Source organism: Drosophila albomicans, chromosome 2R (assembly GCF_009650485.2).
Source record: "Drosophila albomicans strain 15112-1751.03 chromosome 2R, ASM965048v2, whole genome shotgun sequence".
Lineage (NCBI taxonomy): Eukaryota > Metazoa > Arthropoda > Insecta > Diptera > Drosophilidae > Drosophila > Drosophila albomicans.
Window position 1 is genome coordinate 24,300,028 of NC_047631.2, and position 24,294 is coordinate 24,324,321.

Below are 24,294 nucleotides of genomic sequence, written 5' to 3' on the forward strand. Positions count from 1 at the left end.
TGATTTGTGTTTAGTAAATGAATAAAAAATCATAAAAAAAAACGATGCAAACAATAATAAATGCAATAACAATTATTTAATCTATATAAAGTGTTTTACTGGAATCGTATTTATAGCTCTAACGATATGAGCTGATATGCAATAGATTTTACATATTATAGAGGGGCTTTACAAGGGTTTAAAAACTGAGCTTATTTGTATTTTATTGGACTATAATAAAAAGTCATATTAGATAAAAAGTTTCTTAACATTTCTGATTATATTACTATTTATTATGCTTAGTCTAAAGGTAGTTAAATAAAACAATTATAATATTCATTAGCATATCACAAAGCAATTAAACATATTTATTTGATTATGTAAGAAAAGCTCCTAAGTTGTCGTAAACTATAAAACATTTCTTTTGTACAATTGGCATTCATTTAAACTAAGGAAAACATCACAGTTTTTAGTTAAACTAAATTCAAAATAAGATTTATTTAATTTGTGGTGAAAAGCTGAAATTTTTATTAAGCTAAAAAAAAATGAAAGGGTAAAAACAATTGATAACAAAAGCGAATTCAGCAACATTTTAATTTGTGACTCTCTTGAGTCACTTAAAATGTGGCTGAATTGGCTTTTATTTTGGCAAGGATCTGGAACGTCCTGGCCATGTAACAACAGTGAACCCATAACCCCTTAAATCTACATCATTATCTGCCTCTCTGTCTCGCAAAGCGTCCAAATCAGTCAGTCTGCTCTATATGTTATTAACACTAATTAGGTACTATATCTATGTACAACTGTTGAACTGCCGGACGTTCCGATTTACTCCTTGTTCTCGGGCTTAATGTTAAACTCAATCTTTGGCTGTTGCACGACCGCCGCTGCCGCAGCAGCCGCCGCACTGTACGCTGCCAGATTGTTGAGCACATTCGCGTTCTGTGGCACGGTCAGCATATTGGACGCCGCCGCAGCACCGGGATAGAGATTCTGATAGAAGAGCGGGTTTTGCAGCTGAAACATGGCCATAAGATGGGTCAGCTGGAAGTTGGGTGCTGTGGCATCGGCAGGGAAGTTGGGCAACAGACCGGGAAACATGGCAGATCCCAAGGGATTAACATTCGTTGTGAGCAGCGCTGTAGGATTGTTATCGACGTTCTCCAGTTTGACGCGCTTCGCTTCAGACTGTGCATCTGCAGGCAGTGGCTGTAAAGGGAATGTCAATCGTTAGTTGGTTACGGGATTATGTATTCCTAGGGCTACTCACAATCATCTTTGGTGGCCGACCGCGCTTGCGGGCCAAAAAGTGTTCGGCGGAGAGAGAAGACAGCGGCGTGGAGGTGGAACTATTGCTGATCACAGGCTGGCTGATAATTGGCTGTGGCTTTGACAGCGACTGCGGCGTTGTGGCATCCATTGAGTTGCTTTCTTCGGCATCCTCCTGCTTGCATTTGAACTGCTGATACGCCTGCTCGCTGTCCTGACGATCGTGTTTACGCTTATGACTGATCATTTGGCTGCTGGAGTGCAGAATGTAGTTGCAATGCTCGCGGACGCAGTGAATGTGATTGCTGACCGTGGAGAACTTGCATCCGTCGAAGGGACATTGCTCCGTTTTGAGGATTTTCTTGAAGCCATCCTGTGTCAGCTGATAGTCCTTCGCATGATATGTCTTGTGCTTGTCTATAAACACAGAAAACAAAAACGTAAAGTAAATGTAGTCTGGCATTAATTAAGTCATGACTTACCCATATCAGCCTTGTTCTTGAAGGTGTGATTGCAGCCCTCGCGACAGCAATGATAATGCGATATCTTTTTGCCAAAGAACGGACAATCCTCGATGCGGCAATTCTCATGAGCGCGAAACCGACGGAAACCCTCATTGACAATCTCCGAATCCTTGCGATGGAAATTCGCATGCATCTGCACATCACTGGTGCTCACATAGACCTTGGGACAGTGCTCGTAGACACAGTGATAGTGCGTTTGCTTCCAGTTGTAGGCACAACCTTCGCCATAGGAGGCTGAACAATCATCACCGGAGGAGAAGCGTGCAAAGCCCAGTTTGAGACTCTCTTTGCGCTTCTTGTGCCACTTCAGATGCCGGATGATGTCATCCTTCTTGCTCAAGATCTTGCCCTGACACGGCTCATCGTAGCAATGAAAGTGTTCGCGCAATGTCTCCTGACGACACAGCACATTCTCGCACTCCAGATACGAGGAGACCTTGCGCAAATGCTTCAGATTCTCCTCGTTCTGCAGAAAGGCATCCAAACTGGTGGCTGTGGTCAGGCTGACAATGCTCTTGCTCTGCGGCTGATCACTCGAAGCCGGTGGCGTCAGCAGCGAATTGCTTTGACCCAGGGGCGTGCCAAGTGTTGGCTCATTGTCGATGGAGTTAACAACATTGTAAGATGAGTCCGCTGGCTGCTTGACCGGCGTGTACTGCAGAATAAAAGCAAATAAACAAAATAAAATAAGACATGAACAAGTTGAATATATTTACAAAAAAGTCAGACTGCTTGGTGCCAGCAGCTGCAGCAACATTAAAACAGGGAATTGCCCACGTTTCTGCAGCAGCTGTTTGTTTTCCTTGGAATCAAGATCGTTTGTTTACATTAAACAAGCGAAATTGCGACAAAGTTTCTATCGCTTCACATTTTGTTTAAGCTTTTTTCTCTCTACATTTTATAGTTTTTCCACAAGTGCACAAACCTCTCGAATTTCATGCAGCGTGGGAGTTTGCGGTCAAGCAAATGAACCCTATTAAATGGTTTTCTAAAATTTGTTTCAGCAGTTTTCGCTTAATTGAAAATGAGAGAAAAGGTTTTATAGAAAATCTTGAAAATCTGCAAAAATCATTTTGTCAATGTGTGAAACATCGTCAAAGTATAAAACCCGAACAAAAATTTGCAGTACTTTTAAAAACTAAGTATTCAATAACAATTGGGTTAATGCTCTTCAACTTTCCTCGTTTACCAATTATCAAATAAAATTTTTAAAAATCTTGAAATACAAGTTGCAAATCTTTTGAGTGTGTTTTTGAATTTTAACAGGTTTTTTGCATTTTTGTAAATTGATGAAAAGTTGTAAAATATGTATTAGTCACGTTCATTATTCTTTAAGAGATGTAATCTTTGAGAAAAATGTATTTGAAGAGCAATCGACAATTCCTTAACAAATTTGAGAATATAGCTAAGATTAATAAATCCAAACTTACCATGCTGGGCGAGTCGTTGCTGTCGGTGGTGCTCGTGCTCTCCAGCTGCTGTACGCCGGACACCAGCAGCAGCTTCTCGGTGCTGGCACTGTGATCGTTGGTGCTGACCAAGCCGACCGAGGAGCTGCAGCTGTTCAAGCTCGACAGCGGCTTTTCATCCTCATCGTCATCATTGAAATCCTGCTCATATTTGACTGTGACTGCCGAAAGATTGCTGCTAGCTGCTACTGTTGCTGCGGTTGTTGTTGCTGCTGCTGCTGCGTCTTCAGTTGGCGTCGACGTCACTGTGGAGGATTGCAAAAAGTTATTTGTGGTAAATGGCTCGACGACACTTTTGAGAGGAGAGCTAGGAAAGGGCTCGAACAGCATTTGCTGTTGTGTGGAGCTTGGAGTGTTAGGTGTTAGTAGAAGATTTGTTGTTGCCGCTGCTGTTGTCAGCAAATGTTGCTGTTGCTGTTGCAGCTGATGTTGTTGTTGCTGTTGCAGCACATACTGAGCCAGAGGGGACAGAGTGCCAAGCAACATTTGCGGCAACTGATAGGCAACGTTTGTGTTGAAATTGTTGTTAGGTGTGGTTGTTGGTGTTATAAGTGTGGTTGTAGCTTGTTGTTCATATTGTTGTTGTGTGGATAAAGCATTCAAATTACTATTGGGACTACAACTACGGCTACTACTACAGTTCGTGTTTTGCGAATTTGTTCGTTTAAGCGTTCTCAAATATTGTTGCTGCGGCTGCTGTTGTTGCTGCACATATTGCTGCTCGTATGTCTGCTCATATTGTGGCTGCTGTTGCAAGCAAGTGCTGCTGCTGATATCCTCTTTTTGTGTGTAATCAAAAGCCGACAACTGCTGTGGTTGCTGTTGTTGAAACTGTTGCTGTTGCTGCTGTTGTTGTTGCTGTTGCAGCAGGTTCATCATATAAAGCTGCATCATCAATTCCATTTGATTGGCCATTTTGGTGATCACTTTTTTATATATGTAAAACACAACACAATTTGCAATTTCTATTTTAAAATTCTTTGATTTAAAAAATTCTTGTGGCACAAGATTTTTCACAGTTTTTTTTTCTTTTCTTTTCTTAGCACACCGCACGGAAAACTTTATCTTTTGCTTCGTTTCGTTTTTCTCGTCGGCGCAACACGATCTCAAGACAATTGTGACACGTCTCTGGCGATCCTCGAAGTTCGGCTGCGCAGCTCAAACTGTCTCAACTCTTCCGCGACGACCAGCTAATATAGCAAAAATTACGCAAAAGGTTCTCCAGCGAGCACAGCAACCCTCTCCTAGTAAAAAACCCAATGTTCTCTTAAAAAACTGATCTGTTTTCCTCTCCACTCTCTCGCTCTCGCTCCCTCTCTTAAAAAAGTGATAAACCTTTAAAAAAGACAAGCGACCTTTTTGGTGGTGACTTCTCATGCACAACCCTTAGTTTCCGTAGCGGCCCCGGGAAAATGCTGTGGAAAACGAAAACGTTGCCCAACTTGTTTTCAGTTTTGTTGCCGCATTTTTTGCCCGTTTTTTCGCATCGACCAATAAAATGCCTTCGTTCATGTAAATTTCAGCAGAAAAGCGAGTTTTTTAGGTAAAAAATGTCATTGCGAGGACCAACGACTGCTCTGGAATTTCCCCTGTGAAGAGAACAGAATTATGCGAAGTGTAAAGGAATCCCGAGGCGAAAGAGAGAGAACAGAAGATTCCCCTTTTAAAGATAAGGAATATTTAGGCGACTAAAAGGGATTGATAATCTTTCAAATTAGAAAACTTTAAATAATAATATTAATTCTGATCTTCGAATTTCAAAAATATATTACTAACTGCTATTAGATAAGTATATGTATATCTGCAAAAAATTAAGAATGATGTACCATTCCATGCTTTTTTATTCACTAAAATTCTTGCTCAAAGAACTTGAAGTAATTTTCTATCTTTGAATATATAAATATTTTTATATAATTTATTTTTATGATTGCAATAATATTATAAAAATACTGGAAGCAACTTCCATTTTTAGCCTCTTGACCTATAAATAAATAAACTTAAAAAAAGATATAAGAACATACTCGTATGATTTACGTACCCGCAATGGTTTTTCCTTATATTTTTTCCTTATATTTGATTGGTATTAATATCCAATTTTATTTTAGCATTTATACTATCATTAAGTTCTGAAATTAAATATTTAAATTTATTTACATTAATTCATTTTTCTGTTTCTTTATTGTTGCATTAACTAAAATGAACAATATCTAACTATTCATCAGTTAATGGTCAATGCTTTGCAAATTCTCTTAAAATTTTCTCACACTTTCTAGATCAATTCTTATTTTAATTGAATAACATTTCCATAGATTTGATCGACATGGATTTTGTGTCATTGAGCAAATCTCTATGCAAATTTTTCGCGCAATTTAAGAAACATTTGCTTAAGCAATTTTGCCAAAAGATGCCACCAAAAGGCGCGTAGGAATTTCCACAGCTGCAAAATTTTAATAATAATCGAAAGACGTCCATTCAAATGCAAAAAACTAAAATAAACTATTTTTTGGCGCACAAAATTAAAATTACAAACGAACAAAAAAAAATCTGCATTACAATCGTACAAAAAAACTCAATTAAAAATGCCAGCAAAATGTTCCAGACCTTTGCAAAAAAAATTTGCATATAAAAAAAACGCTTGCAAAAATGCGAAACAAGAGCAAACCCTTAAAAAAAAAAACGAAAATAAAAAGGTGCTACGATAGAGGCGACATGTAACATCCGCTGCGCAGGCGCAATGCAAAATTTGCATAAATTATTATTGGAAATTTACATAATTTTGGCACAGGCAGGATGCGAGTAAGGACGAGGCAAAGGATCAATACCAGCAGCTAAGCAGCCAGTGTTATGCTAATGCGACCTGTGATGCTGATGGTGATGGTGATGGTGTTATCCTCTCTATGGAGGAGGGTTACTGCGCACGCGCGCCATGTGAAAATTTATGCAAATCAGCAAAAGGAAATGAATGGAAAGCATGAGGCAAATGCAATCCCTTTGCCGAACAAATCGATTGGCGAGAGGGGCGGAAGTCGAACTGCATCGATTGATTTCGTATGCAGATGCAAATGGGTTTGCCAATAGCACTGAGAATACAACCGAGAAGAGGACAGGGTTCTTGCTCTGGTTTGTCACTTGGTTGGCGAATTGAGATTGAAGTGGATTTACCAATTGTTGCCATAATTGAGTGACATGGATAGAAAAAAGTTAGCATATCCCTTCAACTACAACCAGGGCATACTATTGATTACCAAAAAGGTTCCACGCCAAAATGGCAACTGAGCTGGGGAAACGAAGCAAAATCTGCATGAAAATGCGCACAAAAACCAAGCATAGAATGGAAACAGAATCTAACCTATCCTGATATGCTTTGTGCACTCTAACTATGTATAACCCAAGCATTATATCGAATACTTTTCTGTTATTGTGATTTTACTCGAAATTTGCATACGACAATTTCAGATTCAGTTACAAAATGTTTCGAAATGGAAAACTTTTGTATTTTGGCTTTTGTTTGCGAATGGAAGTTATTTCTCTGGAGAGAGATGGAAATAATGAGTGAGTGAGAGCAGTAAAGTCAATCGTAGGATAACAATCGCTTTGCTCATGAAGCGACAATTATTATTTCAGGCTCTACAAATGCATAACTTGTAGTCCTCATAGTCATCCTGTCAGATGAGAGAAGAGAATTAGCATTACACTGGAATATCCTTTGGCTGGCAAATTGGCATTGACATATTTAAATTAGAATACAAGTCTCTTTATGGTTTTATGGGAATTTAATTGCTGGCAAAGTTGCAGAGAAATTGCATTGAAGATCTATTATTTTAAGTACTGAAAATAGATAAGTTGTATCTATCAACGTGAGAAAATCTGAGAGAACACTTAGAACGCATCTTCCTAATTACGGCAATTGCCTGTGGCATCCTTTGTCATCGTCCTTTCCACAATTTATGCTAAAAAGTAAACAAAAACCGTTTGAATATTCAATCGACGTCGAAGGCGCTTCAGTAGGCATGGGACACCCTAAGGATCTCTATTGGAAGATTTTTGGGTATTTTCTTTCTTTTTTAAGATCCTCATTTCCTTTGTTTTGGGATGCGTTTGGCCGCAGATTTATTGCCTCTACTAAATCTCGTCTCAACTTTTACCCCCGATGCATGAATGGGAAATAGGAAAATTCACAGTTTGAGTGTAGAGATTTTTCAGTAGATTCTGGCAAATTTTGCATTAAACTGCATTGAGTATTTGATTTGGTCAACAGCATTGACCCCTGGCGAATGGCATGGCAAGATTGCATTGTCCTTGCTTATGAATGTTGATAGGGATAACGAATGCTAATAAGATCTTAATTTTGCTTAAAGGACACGCGTTCATCCTTTTCTTACAACAAAGACACAAGCGTAAAGTCACAGATTAACTGCAAGGATAGGCTTGGTCCTGCAGGGTTGAGACAGGTAAACGCTGCTTGACCAATGGTCAGCTCGTGCTCGTTTATCCTTAAAGGATATATTGAAGGCACGCGTCGTACCTTCCTAACATCCTTGCGCTGGTCAAGCAGTCAAACAGGTTTTCAAAAGGTGTTAAATGGTCATTTGCTGTGGTCATCCTTTCGAACGCGTGGCAGGACATTTACTAGACAAATTGAGCTGGTCAATTGAGTCAAAGGGCTGGGCTAATGACGCCATTTTAAGTGCGCTCAGAGTGGAGGAAAGATTGTAAATTATAACGGTTATTTAGATCTTGTCTTATTCCTTGATGAAGTGAAAAGACAAAATAAAAAAAAAGAGATGAGAAAAAGATTTCTCATAAAAATCTTTTGGGCATCTGAACACAAAACACAATGAACCGAAAGCTGCAACTTTATTCGCTTTTGCGCATCCTCAGAGCATCCGAGAACAAAAGGGTTGAGGTTGAGGTTGAGGTGGAAAGGGTCGCACGAAAGGACGACTTCCTTGCCTAAAAACCGGACCGGACTCACGGCCCAACGGCCGCGAATCCAAATGAAAGTAATCACCAAGCGAGAAACCGGTTTGGACACTGCCATTAAGCAATATTTTTCCGAAAGGCCGCGAAGAAAATTTGAGTCAACAGCCAACCAAAAAAAAAAAAAGGACGAACCCTTTGCAGGATATGGCATATGGCGGGTCCATTGCGGGATCTGGTCAATATGAAAATACAAAAGCGGTGGCAGCATCAGTTTAAGCATCGAATGAATACGAGTTGTTGGATAACATATCCTGACATTTACCTCTTCCTTTGCTCCTTGGGGTGGCAGTTGGGCATGAGTTGTTGCTTTTTCGGTGAAACAGGACAGCAGTAGAGCAGAGCACAGCACAGCAGGACAATGGCGGTCCCAACGGGTTACGCTTGCGGTCATGCATTCAAATTATCTTGGCATTTTGTCTACAATTTCGTGTCCTTACACAGGATCGCTTCAGAGGTCAGCCATTTTGTTGAACTTCAAACTAAACTTGAACCCAAACATGTTCTCACATTAACGGACATTTCTCAAGAAATTCGCAGGAGCTCGCCATGAAAATAGGAGCAAAGGGTGCTAGATAGAGGATCTCGCTTTTAGTTTGGAAAATGGCGTTTCGCTTATCTGATGGATGCAGCCTCCAGCAGGGCACGTGCTGCAACCCAGATTCCCGATTCCAGATTGACCTTCCGGGCTAAAAAACTGACTAACTGATTAACTGACCGTTCGCAACCCTTCACCTTCAGCCCCTTCAGGCGCAACCAACTGCTTCCTTGACCAGCATCAAATGATTTAACGACTCAGACGCGTGTCCTTTGCCGGGTTGGTCACTCGACTGGTCAGCAATGTCCTTCCCCTAAGACAAGGGGGTGCAAAGCAAAGAAAATTTAAGAGCTGAGAACACTTCACACATTTGCATTTGACTTGCTGTGACAATCGCAGCTCATCCATTATCTGCCTGAAGTCCTTTTCGTCCTCACAATGTGTTGACAATACTCTGCCAAATGAAGATCCTATTAGCACTCAATGTGGTCATTGATAGCCTCACAGATTTATGCAAAAGGGACACCCCATATTTGCATCCGGGGTCAGCAAAGTTGAGACAACAAAATGCTCAACGAATATCTAAGAGAAAATTTGCCATAAATGCCAAGAATTTATTGAAATATCATGCTGCATTTTCCTATTTGCCATTCAATGCATCGGGGGTAAAAGTTGAGTCGAGATTTAGTAGAGACAATAAATCTGCGGCCAAACGCATCCCAAAACAAAGAATCGAGGATCATAAAAAGGAAGAAAATACCCAAAAAATATTCAGCATCTATTGCAATCAAGATCCTTAGGGTATCCTTAGGTGCCCACTAAAGTGCCTTCGACGTCGATTGAATATTAAAACGGGTTTTGTTTACTTTTTAGCATAAATTGTGGAAAGGACAATGACAAAGGATGCCACAGGCAATTGCCGTAATTAGGAAAATGCGTTCTAAGTGTTCTCTCAGATTTTCTCACGTTGATAGATACAACTTCTCTATTTTCTGTACTTAAAATAGTCGATCTTTACAGAAATTATACTTCATCTAGTGGGATAAACATTGCCAGCAATTAAATTCCCATAAAACCATAAAGAGACTTGTATTCTAATTTAAATATGTCAATGGCAATTTGCCAGCCATAGGATATTCCAGTGTAATGCTAATTCTCTTCTCTCATCTAACAGAACTATGAGGACTACAAGTTACGCATTTGTAGAGCCAGAAATAATAATTGTCGCTTCATGAGCAAAGTGATTGTTATCCTACGATTGACTTTACTGCTCTCACTCACTCATTTATTCTGTCTCTCTCCAGTGAAATAACTTCCATTCGCAAACAAAAGCCAAAATACAAAAGTTTTCCATTACGAAACATTTGTAACTGAATCTGAAATTGTAGTATGCAAATTTCTAGTAAAATCACAATAACAGAAAACTATTCTATATAATGCTTGGGTTATACATAGTTAGAGTGAACAAAGCAACTCAGGATAGGTTAGATTCTGTTTCCATTCTATGCTCGGGCTTTGTGCGCATTTTCATGCAGATTTCGCTTCGTTGCCATTTTGGCGTGGAACCTTTTTGGTAATCAATAGCAAGAGTATCTTTTGGTACATATACATATATGGAGGGACATGCTAACTTTGTCTATCCATGTCACTCAATTATAGCAACAATTGGTAAATCCACTTCAGTCTCGATTTGCCAACCAAGTGACAAACCAGAGCTCAGCCTCGATGCTCAGCCTCGTTTCTCACTCCATTCGCAAAGCGACTTTCATCCACATTCAAAATCAATCGATGTTTGCCCCTTGCCAATCGATTTGCTAGGCAAGGGATATCCTTGCCGTTGATATCCTTTAGCTAATTTGCATAAATTTGCACATGGCGCGCGTGCGCGTTCCTCCTCCGGTGTAACGTTCCTCCTCCTCCTCGTCGTCGTCGGTTTCTGTCGCAGGTCGATTAGCATAACACTGGCTGGGATATGCAGCATATCCTGGATATCCTCGCCTGGGTGTCTGTGCCAAAATTATGCAAATATTTGTTTAAATGCGTTTTAGGCATCAGGTCCTCATGGCGAAAATTAACATAATTTATTAATGGTATACCCGATTAGAGAAGAGATGCGGAGAGAGACACGGAGGGTAGCAAAGAAAATAGACGTTATTTTTTTGCCAATTGATTTTTCGTAAAGCAGCTGGATTTTCTTTCGATTTAATGAAGTTTTGGTAAAAAAAATTAATAGTGAAAATTTTCGTATCAATTTTCGAAAGATTCGTAACAATTTTCACGCATTTCTACAAAACAAACGCCGAAAACTTGGCCAAAATAATTTATCATAAATATTTGCCTTTTCAGCGAGTGTCCTTCAGTTTGATTGATGATCCTTATGAGTAAATGAAAGTTGCACAGCAAATTTCCTTGAGCGATCATTAAGAAAGACTCAAGTTACGATCGCAGCACGATTTTCTCACGATTTTCTTGAGGAGATTTTTTGTGTAATTTTCGCTTTAGGGTTGCCAAACTAATGACAATATTAAAATTAATGATAGTTTACAATGATATAAGATACTTTCGTATCCTGCAAATATTTACCCTTTTTTTAGGATAAAATGTTGCAAAATGATCGGAAAACTGTCTTCGCAGGTAAAACTAATGGAAAGTTAAAAAAGGGTTGATGTTTGAAGCAAATTTTAGAGATTTTTTGCAACCCTTGGCGAAAATAGATTTCACTTCAGAGGTCAGCTGGCAAAGTTCCCTGAACTTTGGCGCAAAACAGCAAAAAATGTGAAAGGAAAATATGAAATTATAATCTTATTACATCGTCACAACAAAACGAAACGCGGCGCCCCATCGCCAACCTTGGCAACCTTTATTAAGTTTTTTTCCTTCTATCCTTTTTTGGTTTTCTGTTGATCATCTTCAGCTGCTATTTCGAGGCAAGATCCTTTTGCCTGCGAACTGCGAGTTGAGATGCGGAGATACGCGTATGCCAAGAATCGTCCTCAATTTTTACTCGTTTTACTCGCTTACAACGCAATCCTTTCAGCTACGCAGACACACATACACTCACACGTAGATGAAATACGCACACAAACAAACGTGTCCTTACAAAAAGGATTACGCAGCATGCTTAGACAAATACAGCGTAGGGTAACACATCTTGTTAGGGAATTGAGGGTGGATTGATTTCCTCTTTCTTTTTCTTTTATTTTTTTGGGCTATTTTCTAAACGAATTTCTTGTTTTGTTGGAAAAATCTTTGACGCAGTTTTGGCAGTTGCGCAATGAGGCGTAGAACGCCGACACAACCAAAACTATTTGCCACAAGGATGCTGCAGGATATCATGATCGGAGCACGTTTAACCACACAACTATTTCGATTACAGCTTGCTTGAGTTATTGTCAAAGCAGTTGGCAATAGATTGGATTTATTAGCAAAGACAAAAACTGCACATTCATAAAAAAGGGAAACTAAGATGAATAAATTCCTTGACTTTCCTTTAAATAATTGGCAATCGTCTCTAGCAATGGATACTATCCTATATATAATATCAATTTTTTTATAACTTCCCATAATGTATAATATAAGTGTAAGTCATTAAAGTTATTAAAAGAAGAGCGTTCTTATAGCACATTTCATATTACAATCTCGTAAACAGATTCTGAACAACAGAAATTTATCTCTAAAATATCTCTCTCTTTTTCCTCTTCCACTAAACACTTTCTTAAACGAATGCAAATCGCTTAAATATCGCACATCCTTGTTGACCTTACACTGTCAACACAACTCATTAGTACTCAATCAATGCGTGTCCTTTGCTCGCACTCGTGTCGCTTCATTACCAATGTCCTGGACAGCAGCTGTTTGCTAATGACTTTGCACAATTTATGCAAATTGAGTGTCAAATCGGGGCGTTACAGTGGCTGTCAAAAGTCTGACACGTTATACGGCAATTAAACGGCTTGTTAGTTGTGTGCCCAAAGTTTTTGCCACACAAATTCAAGTGTTTGCGAGTCGATTGCTTTGCTTTAAAAGGAGCTGGTTAAATATAATAAAAGGCATGCCGAATAAGACTCATTCTAAATAAAAGAAAGAAAATTGGTGCTTTAGTTAAAGCAGAACATATTGAATATAATAAATGAAATGCGTTTAAAATATTCTCTAAATAAACATCAAATTGAATTTAGAAATTTCACGATCTATACAAATTCTTTAACGGTTCGCAGCACATTCCTTTCTAAGTGAAAGACTCAACTGATATGGATTTCAAGTTTTTTCGATTAAAATCATTTTCTTGATTAATTTTACTCTGTTGTTTAAGGAGACTTGCAACCTAAGCAAACATCATCGAAGCATTGGCAAATGCCAACTTTGATTTATATTTGTTTGGACATTCAAGCATAAGAATTGCACAAGAGCGTAAGAAAAGGTATTTCGGAACAACCCCTAGTGTAGGGCTTGCAATTTCGCCTCAACGGAAATTAAAGAAAAATAGCGAATAAAAAAAGGACGAAATGTAACGCAAGCAGTCGAGCATAAGGACACTTTTGCCACAGCTTAGTGCAGCCGGCCAAGGTCAGGGTCCATTAGGTTAAATGATATTGATGATGATGATGATCAGCTGGCCCCTGCTGCATTGATCTCTCTCCTCTCTCCTCTTTGGGGTTGCTATCTAACGTCTTGCCTGGGAAATTTCTGCATTTTCTCGCACATTTATTGAGCTGTTTATATATTCGACTTGGTTTCGCGTCTCTTAATAAAGCAATTAATAGGATTATTTATGCAAGGACCACAGTGAGTCGGAAGTATGTTGACAGCGAGCTGGCCAGCGAGGTCAAGTTACGTTGGTCATTTCGTTCGTGAGGAATTTATGAGACATCAGCTTAAGGGAAAACTCCCAGAAAACTTACTAAAAAAGAAAATTCTCTATATAGAAATTGTTCACAGTTTGTAATGTGAGTCGTGTCGTTGTGTGATTGATGAATCGTTCGACAAGTTTCCGCTTTCTTTTTTCTTCGACACTTTCTTAGCGCCAAACTATCGATCATTTATCAAGGGGTTGGGCAACATTTTTGCTGTGAAAAATCTCCGATTTCAGTCTAAGGAAAATCGTGAAAAAAGGATACAATTTTATAGCAAAATCCTTTAACGGAAATCAATGACAAATGCCGTCTTAATTACGTCAGCTGCTGCAGAAATTTGGCACCGCGAGATTTATGTGAAAGTTGCCTCGCCTCATCTTGCCTTATGTTTTATCCTTTTGCTAGCTTCTCTACTCCTTAAAAGGGTTGCGCACATATGCAATTTTCCTTTTACGGTTATGCAAAAAGTGTTTTACGGTTTTCTGCCTGTCTGAGCAAAAGGGTGCATAGTGCAATTTTCGTTTTCTTTTTTTTCGATTTTCTGCAATTTCCGTTCCAGCATCAAAATTCATAATCCTTTTTTCCTTCCTCAACAGCAGAGTGAAGAGGACTCTCTGTTGCCATTTCACTGACATTCGATATTGCAAATTGCATAAACAACAACAAGCTTGGGAAATTAATAAATTGGCGATTTGCCTGCGCACTTATTTGCGAAAAAGGGTTGCAGCAGCAGTTTCCCATTTTCCATTTGCTATTTGAATTTCTTTCATTCTCGATTTCTATTCATGCTTGGCAATTCTTTAAGAGTCTCAAGATTGCCGAGATAATGGCTTGAGAAAATTGCGCACCAAGACTGGGAAAATTGATTAAAATTCGAAGCATAGAGAGCATGGAAATTCAGAGCACTAGATATGAATAGATATGAGTTGCCAAACAACTAAATTAAGGCGAATTGGAATTGACTAAAGAAAATAAAAAAATCAGTAAGAAAAATAAACCTAAAATACAATAATCAATACCACTAAAGAACTGATTTATAAGATGATTAAAATGGAGTTTACATTAACTCTACAATTTCTTTATTAATGCTCTAAAAATGACAACATTAAACCAATATATATTAAAGCATTAAACAAAATTAAAAGGAATGATAATTTTCTAAAAAATCAGTAAAAAAAAGAACTGATTTATAAGATGATTAATATGGAGTCTATATTAACTCTAAAATTTCTTTATTAATGCTCTAAAAATGACAACATTTAACCAATATACATATATTAAAGCATTGAACTAAATTAAAACGAATGATAATTTGCTAAAAAGTCAGTAAAAACATTAATCTAAAATGTCATAATAAATAACTATAAATAACTGAATTATTATAGGATTAAAATTGAGTCTACATTAACCATTAAAATGCATTTAATTAAGCATTAAGCAAGCTCTAAAAATGTCAACATTAAACCACAATATATTAAATGAAAGACACGCAAAGCGATTAAATCATTTAATTAATAATTCCTGTCAATTCCCATTTGAACTCCAATTTAATTAGTTAATTGAAAAGATAAATTGAATCAAAAATCCCACTAATGTCGCCTCTCACTCAGTCAGTCAGGTTGAACTTGCCTGCACATTCAATTCATATGACTTAATCCTGCATTAATGCAAATCTCGCAATGGGAAAATGCTCAACCCTGTGCAAAACAATATTTGCACATTTCCAATCAACTTCACACAAACATCAATAAATTGAATTGCATGAATATTTAATCAGAATCAATTAAGTAACCCAAAGAAGACACACAAATGCCTTCCGTAAAGGACAGGGTCTTGGCGGGCCAACTTCTGCTATTGGCACTTGAGGGAAATTAACATTTAACACGGTTAATGCCAAACAACAAAACATCAAAATCAAATCAAGGACCAAGAAGCCGCTCAAGACGGAGTCGGAGTCGAAGTCGGAAGCGAAGTCGAATCGCACCAAGAAATTTGCATAACATTGGCACAAGTCAAAAATGTGGCACATCCCTTTACCCAGTTTTAGGCAACAGGACCTTCTTCATAGGGCGCAAGGCAACAGGACACCCGCTTAATTGAAAATGCAAAAAATATGCAAATGCAGCGCGCCCTTTCGGTTTGCATAATCATTTCTCGGTTACATTTATTCTCCTTGCGAATTTTGCAAAAGGCCTAGCCAGTGGAAAACTGTGAAAATTTATGCAATTCTATTTCGCAGTTGTTCATTATGGTTCTAATATTGCTTTTTCTTCCATGCAGTTGATTGCAATCAGTGTGAGAAATGCATTTCAAATATGTGCAAGTTTTGTGCCCATGAGAAAGTATTAAAATTTCAGTTGCTCGGAATTTATGTTTAATCAAAATTCAATTCAGATGTTCTAAAACGTGAGAAAGAATTTAAGATGCTCGGGAAATGTTTTTAATGAAAATTTAAATCTGATGCTCTTTAAATATTTAAAATAACTATAGTAATTTCTTTTTTGTTATTTAATTAACAATTTCAAATTGTAGTTGGAAGATATTTTTTAGAAAACCTTTAAAAAATGATCTATGAAAATCTTTCAAAAAATTCATAATTTAGTTATAATTTATTGTTTAAAAAACCCTTTAAAAATTATCTATGAAAATGTTTTCTTTTATTATTATTAATTTTCCCTAACTTTTCTACAAAGTTGGCTGGCATTTGTAAAACTGCTTTAGACACAAGATCATTAATTTCCTGACCAACTTAAGACTTTTTCAATTTCACTCAAAGGTAAGATCATGAAACTCGACAAAATGATTGATTGATTATAAATGGATACAATAGCAAAATCGTTTTTTTGAAAATGCCAAAAGTAACTCCATCTTTATTTTTGCAATTGCAAAAAATAGTTTAAGAGCGTGCTGAGTGCTCTCTTGGAAAATTAAAATCTCTTTTTCTCTCTCCCACTGTGCGAGTTTCTCTTTGGCTTTGTGAAATTCTGCGGGCATCGGGACGAAGGTCAGCAAAATTTTGTTGGGTAGACGTAACGCTTTTATGTGTACTATATGTTGTGTCCTAAACAATTGAACGGGCTGTCAAGCAAGCAAAAACGAGGCATAGCATCAGCAGCAGGATCCTTTTGTATTTCTATGATTTTTTGCTACCCCTTTCCATGTGCGTTTTGGAGAGAGAGAGAGAAAGACAAGCGAAACCATTGCCAAAATGTAGCATTTATAAAAATTTCAAATCACAAATAAAAGCTGACAAAAAAAGGGTTGATAAAGGATAAAGAATAAATGGCAAAGCCAAGGTCCAGCGGGTTGAGCGGGATGCTGCGAGGTGCTGAGATGGAAGCACAGAGATGCGCCTAGCAATACAATTCTGAAATTAAAAAATAAAAAACAAAACAGATATCGCTGGTCAACTCAACGCTGACCAGCGGCAACTTCTCAATCAGCCGCACGTGCCACATGCCACATGCTGCATGCCACAGTCGCCATGTGCTGACAGCAGCTAAAAAAAAAAAACCCGTTAGGAGCGTGCGTCGTGGTCAATTGGTCAGTTGGGCCACTTAAGGGGTTAACTTGACTGGACACGCGTCACAACAGAAACAACCCAAAACAATCCAAATACTCGTAAATAAATACGAAATTTACATAAATACAACAACGGACACACACAATGAAAAGCAGTTTTCCAGTTTTTCACGCTGAAAGTGAGCACAAATTGTTATTGTGGTCAAGGGTAAACCATAAAGAGATTTGGAAAACGAGTTTTTCACCGAGAAAACCGATACAAGTGCAACACAAAGCAACAGCTTGACCAACAACCACTTGAGCTCTTAATTAAACTGTTAAGCTTTTGATAATGAAATATTAAATTAAAAATCAGCGAATATGTGTATCAAATTTCCACGATGGTGGAAAACTTTGTGAGTGCAAAAAGAGAAAACTCGGAAGGATTTACAGACTTAACCCCATGCCTGGAAATTCTATACAGCCATCGATCAAGAGCGCGCGCAGTTTCCGCAAATATTGCAACAAGAGGAACGAGGAAAATGTGAAAAAAAATTCCCACAGTGCAAAAATGCGGATTACAATCGTCTTGGCAAAGAAATTTACGAGCGATCAAATAACCGAAACTTCGTCAGGTATCAAAGGGTGCAAATAAAAATGAAATTGCAAGAGCTCAGAGCTCAGAGGTCCTTGATATGCTCCTCGCTGCTGGCCCCGACGGCCAAGGGTTCAAATGTGTCACGTCTTATGATGTCACTTTTGCAAACAGCTCCGAAGACCAAAAGTAGAGCCAACCCCAAGCACAGATAGTCATCATCATCATCAGCATCGTCATCTTCCTCGTTTCTCGATCTGATGCCGATCGGGTTCACAGTAAATTACGCACAGAGGTGAAATGCAAACAATAAGAAACGTCTGCTCCTTTGACGTCCTTTTTTGGCAACCCTTCTTCTTTAACATTTTTCCTTTACAATTTTCCCTTTTTTTTTGTGACGAATTTAATGATTTTTGCCTCAAAACTGAAGCGATTTTTCATTGACCCGACTCGGGGTTGGTTCAGAGTTCGTCTTGGGGTTTCCTTTCGAATGTTATGCCAGCTTGAACTGCTGCATTGCAATCCATTCAACCGTGCACGTCCAGACTGCGGCTTAGCAAGCTGAATAGACTCGACTCGGCCTCTGCCCTCGGTGCTTGCTTGGTTTTCTGGGTCAATGTCGCATTAAGCCTGAATTTATGGCCTCTAAGTGCCAATAGTCATGCAGATTAATGGGCCAAGGGCAGCGGTAATGTGCCCAAGACGTTACGCCTTATTTTCGCATTCCTAAACCATTGGCAAAAGAAAAATACGATGTCTTTTAAAAATACAAGGCTTAAATATGTCTCTGAAAACATCTCGACTAAAACATTTTGAGTTAGTAGAATCTAAAAATTAAACAAGAGTCTCAAATTTCAAATCATGCAGTACTAAATGAAGTGTCTTAACATACTATTAGAAAATAGTTAATTTCAAATAAAAATAAAAGTTTGATTTCCCAAGGAACTTTCTAGCTAGCAACTAAACTAGAAATTCTTTAAGAATTAGGAATTTACATTCAAATTGTATAAATTGGTAGTTGAAATTATAAAATTCCTATAAAATTAGTCAAAACTTAAATCTGACAACTTCGACAACTTGGAACACAGTTTCATTTATTTAAAAGAACATGCATTTTAAAGCAACTTATTACATGCTCATAAACTAATGAAGTATCGTTTAAATGATCCAAGTTTTTTACTATAGAATTTATCCCAATTTCCCCATTACAAAATAGAATATAATCCGCCGTAAAAAGGTGCCACAATATCAGGAAAATTTAATTAGAAAATTTCGAGTTAACTGCGAGTATAAAAAACATAAAAAAAAACTACTGAATGGAAAGTAGAGAGCAGACCTTTCACACGAATACTGCACATGAGCGTTGGTTGTTTAGCTACAACGACGACAACAACAACAAATAGAGCATCGCTCCTGGTAACCTTAGTTCAAAATAATTTGAAGCTTGATTTGTATGCATATTACGCGAGAAAGAGACAGAAGTAAAGATGTAGATAGAGCAGCGAGCAACACGCTGACCCAAAATTATAAAGTTACAATAATGCAACCCTTTTATATTGTATTTACCCCCTCGATGGAATAAAAGCAACGATTGAGTTACACATGGACCAAAGTATGGACCATGGCGATGGCCAGACGAGGATCGACCCCTGGACAGCAGCAGCAGCAACCAGCTCGATGCACGTTGTCAACATTGCGCTGGGCTTGTTAGCTGTGACGCCTTTTTTCCAAGGGTTGTATCGAGTGGTGTGTGTGTTGTTGTGTTGTGTACGTTCGTATGCAAATTTTGATGGTAACCAAAGGATTTGACCAAACAAATCCTTTCTAATTTTATTCAGACTAGGCGCGCCTGTGCAGCAGATTAAAAGGCCGGACGCTGCGCAGCTTTTACGGCTGCAAACGTTAAACGGGTTTTGAATTTCATATGCCACATGATGCATGTTGAAAGTCCCCGTGCGTGACCCATCTAACCATCCTTCCATCCATCCATCCATCCATCAGTGCGGCGGACGCGCGGAAGCTGCAGCGCAAACGCAATGGAAACTACAAGTCATTTGAAGTTTTAATAGATGTTGCATCCTTTTTTTTTTTTTTGTTTAATTTTTATATAGACAAAAGGCAAAATAACATAGGGAAATAGAAACTGGTTTCCAATTGTGCGCATTTGGTCGAGGAGTCGTGGTCCATACTCGATGGTCCAGAGCTCAACGTCCAGATCTCAACCCCTTTATTTTCGGTGTTGCACCGAATGAAATTTTATTCAAATTTTATGCCTTACACGTCGTGCAAGTTTTTCCACGGGAAATGTCTCTTACCTTCGACTTTCTTCTTGTTTAAGATTTTCTTTAATTTTTTTTTTTTTTTGAGGACCTTTAGCAAGATTTTTGTCAAATATATCTCTTGCCGCTTAATGATCACTTTGCAGCATTGTGTTTTGAGAGTTTTATGAGAACTTTTTGAGGCGTTTGTTTGGGAAAATAAAAAGGGTTTTTGATAGTATCATAAATTAGATATGAAATCCATGAATTATTGACTATTCGTAATGAAAATGACAATATAAAAGACTAAAATTTCAATTGTATGCGAACAAAATTCAATTTTAGTTTTTATAAAACATTAATTAATCCTGCACCTACATCTGACTGAACCCTTTAAATCTGTGCTCGAAACTTGCCACGCGTCGGTCACTCAATGCAAATACAACCCTCTGGACAACCCTTCAACTAACCACACACACACACGCACACTCTCTAACACGTCGTAACAATATTGGCATAATTTGTAGAGACTGCAGTACGGCACAAGCTCTCTTCATCTAGTGGTTTCGCATTTCAAATAGTCGTCGAAACGTTTAACGGACGTCTATGACAATGGCTGGAATTTAATACAGCCAATACGCACAATACTTATACGTATTATTCTTCCATTAGTTGTGCTTTGTTATGCAAATTGTGCGAATTAAATGAGCCACCAACAACTGGAACAGTTGCAGCAGTAGGATGACATAAAACACCACAAAATCAATATAAAATTTACAGCCACATTGCATTGATTTTTTGTTTGTTCAAATGGGGGATGCTTATGTAAAATAAATTTGCATAGGGCATTATTTCAACAAAATATTTTGTTAGATTACTCTCTGAGTATTTTTTGATTTAGCATTTTATGTACACATTCATTTTATCTTTTAATAAATTTATTATTTCAAACAAGTTTAAAAATCCCGCCCTCTTAACGGTTGACGAATCGGTTAAAACGGTTTAACAGAACAAATGTAACAGAATGCTCACTCCTCACTTAACATCATGAGTATCATTGCCGCCCAGACCTGTAAAATGTTAAATGGCAATCGATTGCTACACTTTCCAACACTGACACAACAGACACAGTTCTTGCCGCTAATTTTTGTGTTTATGTGAGGTTTTTTGGTGCTCAAACGTTTACCAACGTTTTAAAATATAATAATGGATGTAGAAAATAATAATAACACAATAGTACCTGCCATCAAAGAGACACAGTTCGCTGAGAAACGCAAAGTAATTAGCGAGGAGAATGAAGACAACCAAATCAAAAGGCTGAAGCACAATGCAATCGAGTTCACAACAACTGAAACAACAGTGGACGCCACACAACACGTGCCTGGTGAGGACAGCCCTAAACAAGTCGCCCAGCGTCCGCCCGCCCAGAGTCCAAAGAAGCGTCTGCAACTAGACAATAAAAAAGTTGGCGCCCATAACAACAACAACAACAATCACAAGCCGAAGCAGAACAAAAATGAAACATTCATGTATGGCAACTACAAACAGTATTATGGAAAGCGCATTCTGGACAAGGACTTTCATGACATACGCCTGGATGTGTTTGCCACACAACCGCAACTGTTTCGCGACAAACAGCTACTGGACATTGGTTGTAACTCGGGCCATTTGTCCATACAGATTGTCAAGCAGTTCGAGGCCAAAAGCCTTGTAGGCCTAGACATCGATCGCAGTCTGACACACGATGCCCAAATGGCCATAGTGAACATTAAGCGTGCCAGCAACTTATCTGCCGTAGCAGCAGCCGGTAAGTTTCCGTATAATGTAAAGTTTGTGCACGGCAATTATGTGCTCGAGGATGATGTCCTGCTCGAGATCGAACGTCCGCAATTCGATGTGATCTTGTGCCTATCGGTGACCAAGTGGATACATTTGAATTTCTGTGATGCAGGCCTGAAGCAGGCATTCCGGCGCATGTTTCTGCAGCTGCGGCCTGGCGGCAAGCTGATATTGGAGCCGCAATCTTTTGACACCTACAAGCGTCGCAAGAAACTCACAGTAAGTGGGGTATATTAACCTAAAGAGTACCACAGCTAAAGCACCTTCTATTTACAGGACAAAATACGTGAGAACTACAACAGCATCCAGTTCAAGCCGGAAGATTTCACAGCTTATTTGCTGGGAGCTGAAGTGGGCTTCGCCAGCATGGAACTGATGGGACAGCCAGAGCATTGTAACGCTGGCTTTAAACGCCCCATACAGATCTTTAGCAAAAACTAAATAAATAAAAGAAAGGAGACTTACTGAGAACGTGGCTTTTTATTTGGTGTACCAGGCGACGACTTTTGCAGCAGTTCCAATATTGTCGGCAACTTTTCCAGCAACTCATCCGCCGTCAGCTTAAAATCACTGTTTGCCCACAGCAGACGCAACTCAGCAATCACTTGGCCCACTTTCTTCCCCACCAGGCCGTGACTCTTGAGCGTATTGCCATTGATGGGGAAGTTGGGCGTCTCCCAAGCCTTTAGCTGATTGTAGAGCTCCAACTTGTTGGTATACTTCAGCAGCTGCTCAACGAAATCCCGTTTAGCATACGGTTGCAGACACAGCTTTTGATAGTCACGCAGACAAACGTACTCCACATCAACCTGGCAAAATTAATCGACTTCAGTTTACTATAAAGTAAAGAGTTGTAGAACTTACTCGCTGACGCTGCTGTGTGATGAACAGCGCCAGATCACGTTCGTGGGCGGACAGCTTCAAGCGTTCGTGCATTTTTATAGCATCCTCGGAGCTATTGAGCAAGCCTATCAGATACAAAATGGGATAATGCGGCTGTTCGAAATGCTTTAAATCGCTGCAAAGACGCTTAAACTCAGTGAGATCCGGCTCAGCTGGCAGCCCGCAATGCGCAGTCAAGTCACACTTATACATCTCCAGCACTAGCTCACAGCCAAAGTTGCCGGCAACAATCTTCTGAAGCTCGGCCCAAATGCGTTCGCCACTAATCCGTGCCAAACCCTCAGCATTCGCTTTTATGGCGGCCAATGTTACAGCATCGTGGGTATCTGCAACGGGTACAATCCTGCCATAGAAGCGAAAGTAGCGTAGAATGCGTAGGTAATCTTCCTTGATGCGCACATCCGCGTCGCCAACAAAAACAATGCGACGCTTCTGCAGATCATCGTAACCATAGAAGTAATCGTATACGGTGCCATCGAAGCCCAGGAACATGGAGTTTATGGTCAAATCACGACGATTCGCATCCAGTTGCCAGTCGGTGGTGAATATCACATCCGCATGGCGCCCATCGGTGCGTACATCGATGCGAAGCGTGGTCACCTCGAAGTTTTCCTTGTTGTTGATGCGTGGCGTTATTGTGCCATGCTTTTCGCCTTTAGCGTTAATCATGCGCACCTCCTCCTTCGTAAACATCTCCTTCATCTGTTCAGGCGTTGCTGTAGTTGCCAAATCTACATCCTTGGGCTTTATGCTCATTAGAATATCACGCACAGCACCGCCAGCAATGCGCAGCTCATAGTCGTACTTCTTAAAGAGTGCCACAAGTTCTTCCAGTTCCGGCGTGAAAATGCTATGGAACTCGGCACTGTCGACCTTCGTGAAAGCGGGATTCTCACGCATCCTGGGCGGCTTACCAAGCTGTTTGACGATGTCCTCTAAAAGTTCACTTTCTTGTGATGGCTTGGCGATTTTCGGTGGCGAAGGCATTCGGCTGGGAAAAGTTGTTAATAAACGAATGTGCAGATGAAAATTGCCGACAGCCGATGCTGTAGCACGTGGTGAGGTTAGAATCTTGGTAATACAACGCAAACCATGCATTTGAAAGAACTGAAAAGCCCGCAAAACTTATTTCGTTTGTGATGAAATGAAGGAAGCCATCTTAGAGGTGGTACTATGAAGATATCGATATTTGGAACATATTTTAAGCAACTATTTTTGAAGCCAGATGTGAAGCTTTAATGGAGTCAAATATTATAAACTCAGTATTTCAAATTATTTATTATTAAATAAACTATACTTCTATATAAATTCACACCTTTTTATAATATAAAAATGTTTTGTTTTAAGCCAGATTTTTAGAATGCCAAAATAGCTAAGCTTTTTTAACTATCGGCAACCGTTAAGTCTCATTTATCGATTATTTTTAGTAAAAACAAGCAACCAGGGCTACTTGATACAGAACATCTGTTAAGTGCTTGCATACAAAGAACAATCAGCTGTTATGATAAAGGGAGAAGCTTCGATGTTTCATGCTTTGTTTTTGTTTTACTCAGTCTATATGTATATTATTTAAACTGCAATTAGTT

At 38.9% G+C, this 24,294-nt stretch overlaps 3 protein-coding genes across 4 annotated transcripts; 1 reads left to right on the forward strand and 2 right to left on the reverse strand.

Moving 5' to 3' along the window:
- Window positions 1-604: 604 nt before the first annotated feature.
- LOC117575719 (transcription factor castor) lies at window positions 605-4,181 on the reverse strand. Of its 2 annotated transcripts, XM_034260058.2 has the most exons (5): window positions 3,850-4,181; window positions 3,203-3,486; window positions 1,731-2,427; window positions 1,250-1,665; window positions 605-1,188 (listed from the first exon to the last, which is right to left on the reverse strand). In XM_034260058.2, exons 1-5 carry the CDS (start codon window positions 4,154-4,156, stop codon window positions 808-810), a joined length of 2,085 nt encoding a protein of 694 aa, XP_034115949.2. In that variant the 5' UTR covers window positions 4,157-4,181; the 3' UTR covers window positions 605-807. The 2 variants fall into 2 exon arrangements, with proteins under 2 accessions (XP_034115949.2, XP_034115948.2); XM_034260057.2 differs by having other exon boundaries at window positions 3,203-4,181.
- A 991-nt stretch (window positions 4,182-5,172) lies between these two features.
- Window positions 5,173-23,891, reverse strand: LOC117575723 (CCA tRNA nucleotidyltransferase 1, mitochondrial). The gene is made up of 4 exons (XM_034260065.2): window positions 22,670-23,891; window positions 22,271-22,614; window positions 5,280-5,367; window positions 5,173-5,222 (listed from the first exon to the last, which is right to left on the reverse strand). Exons 1-3 carry the CDS (start codon window positions 23,804-23,806, stop codon window positions 5,361-5,363), a joined length of 1,488 nt encoding a protein of 495 aa, XP_034115956.1. The 5' UTR covers window positions 23,807-23,891; the 3' UTR covers window positions 5,173-5,222; window positions 5,280-5,360.
- Window positions 21,062-22,277, forward strand: LOC117575725 (probable RNA methyltransferase CG1239). The gene is made up of 2 exons (XM_034260067.2): window positions 21,062-22,024; window positions 22,082-22,277. The coding sequence occupies exons 1-2, from the start codon at window positions 21,173-21,175 to the stop codon at window positions 22,244-22,246; spliced, it is 1,017 nt and encodes a 338-aa protein (XP_034115958.1). The 5' UTR covers window positions 21,062-21,172; the 3' UTR covers window positions 22,247-22,277.
- Window positions 23,892-24,294: the final 403 nt, after the last annotated feature.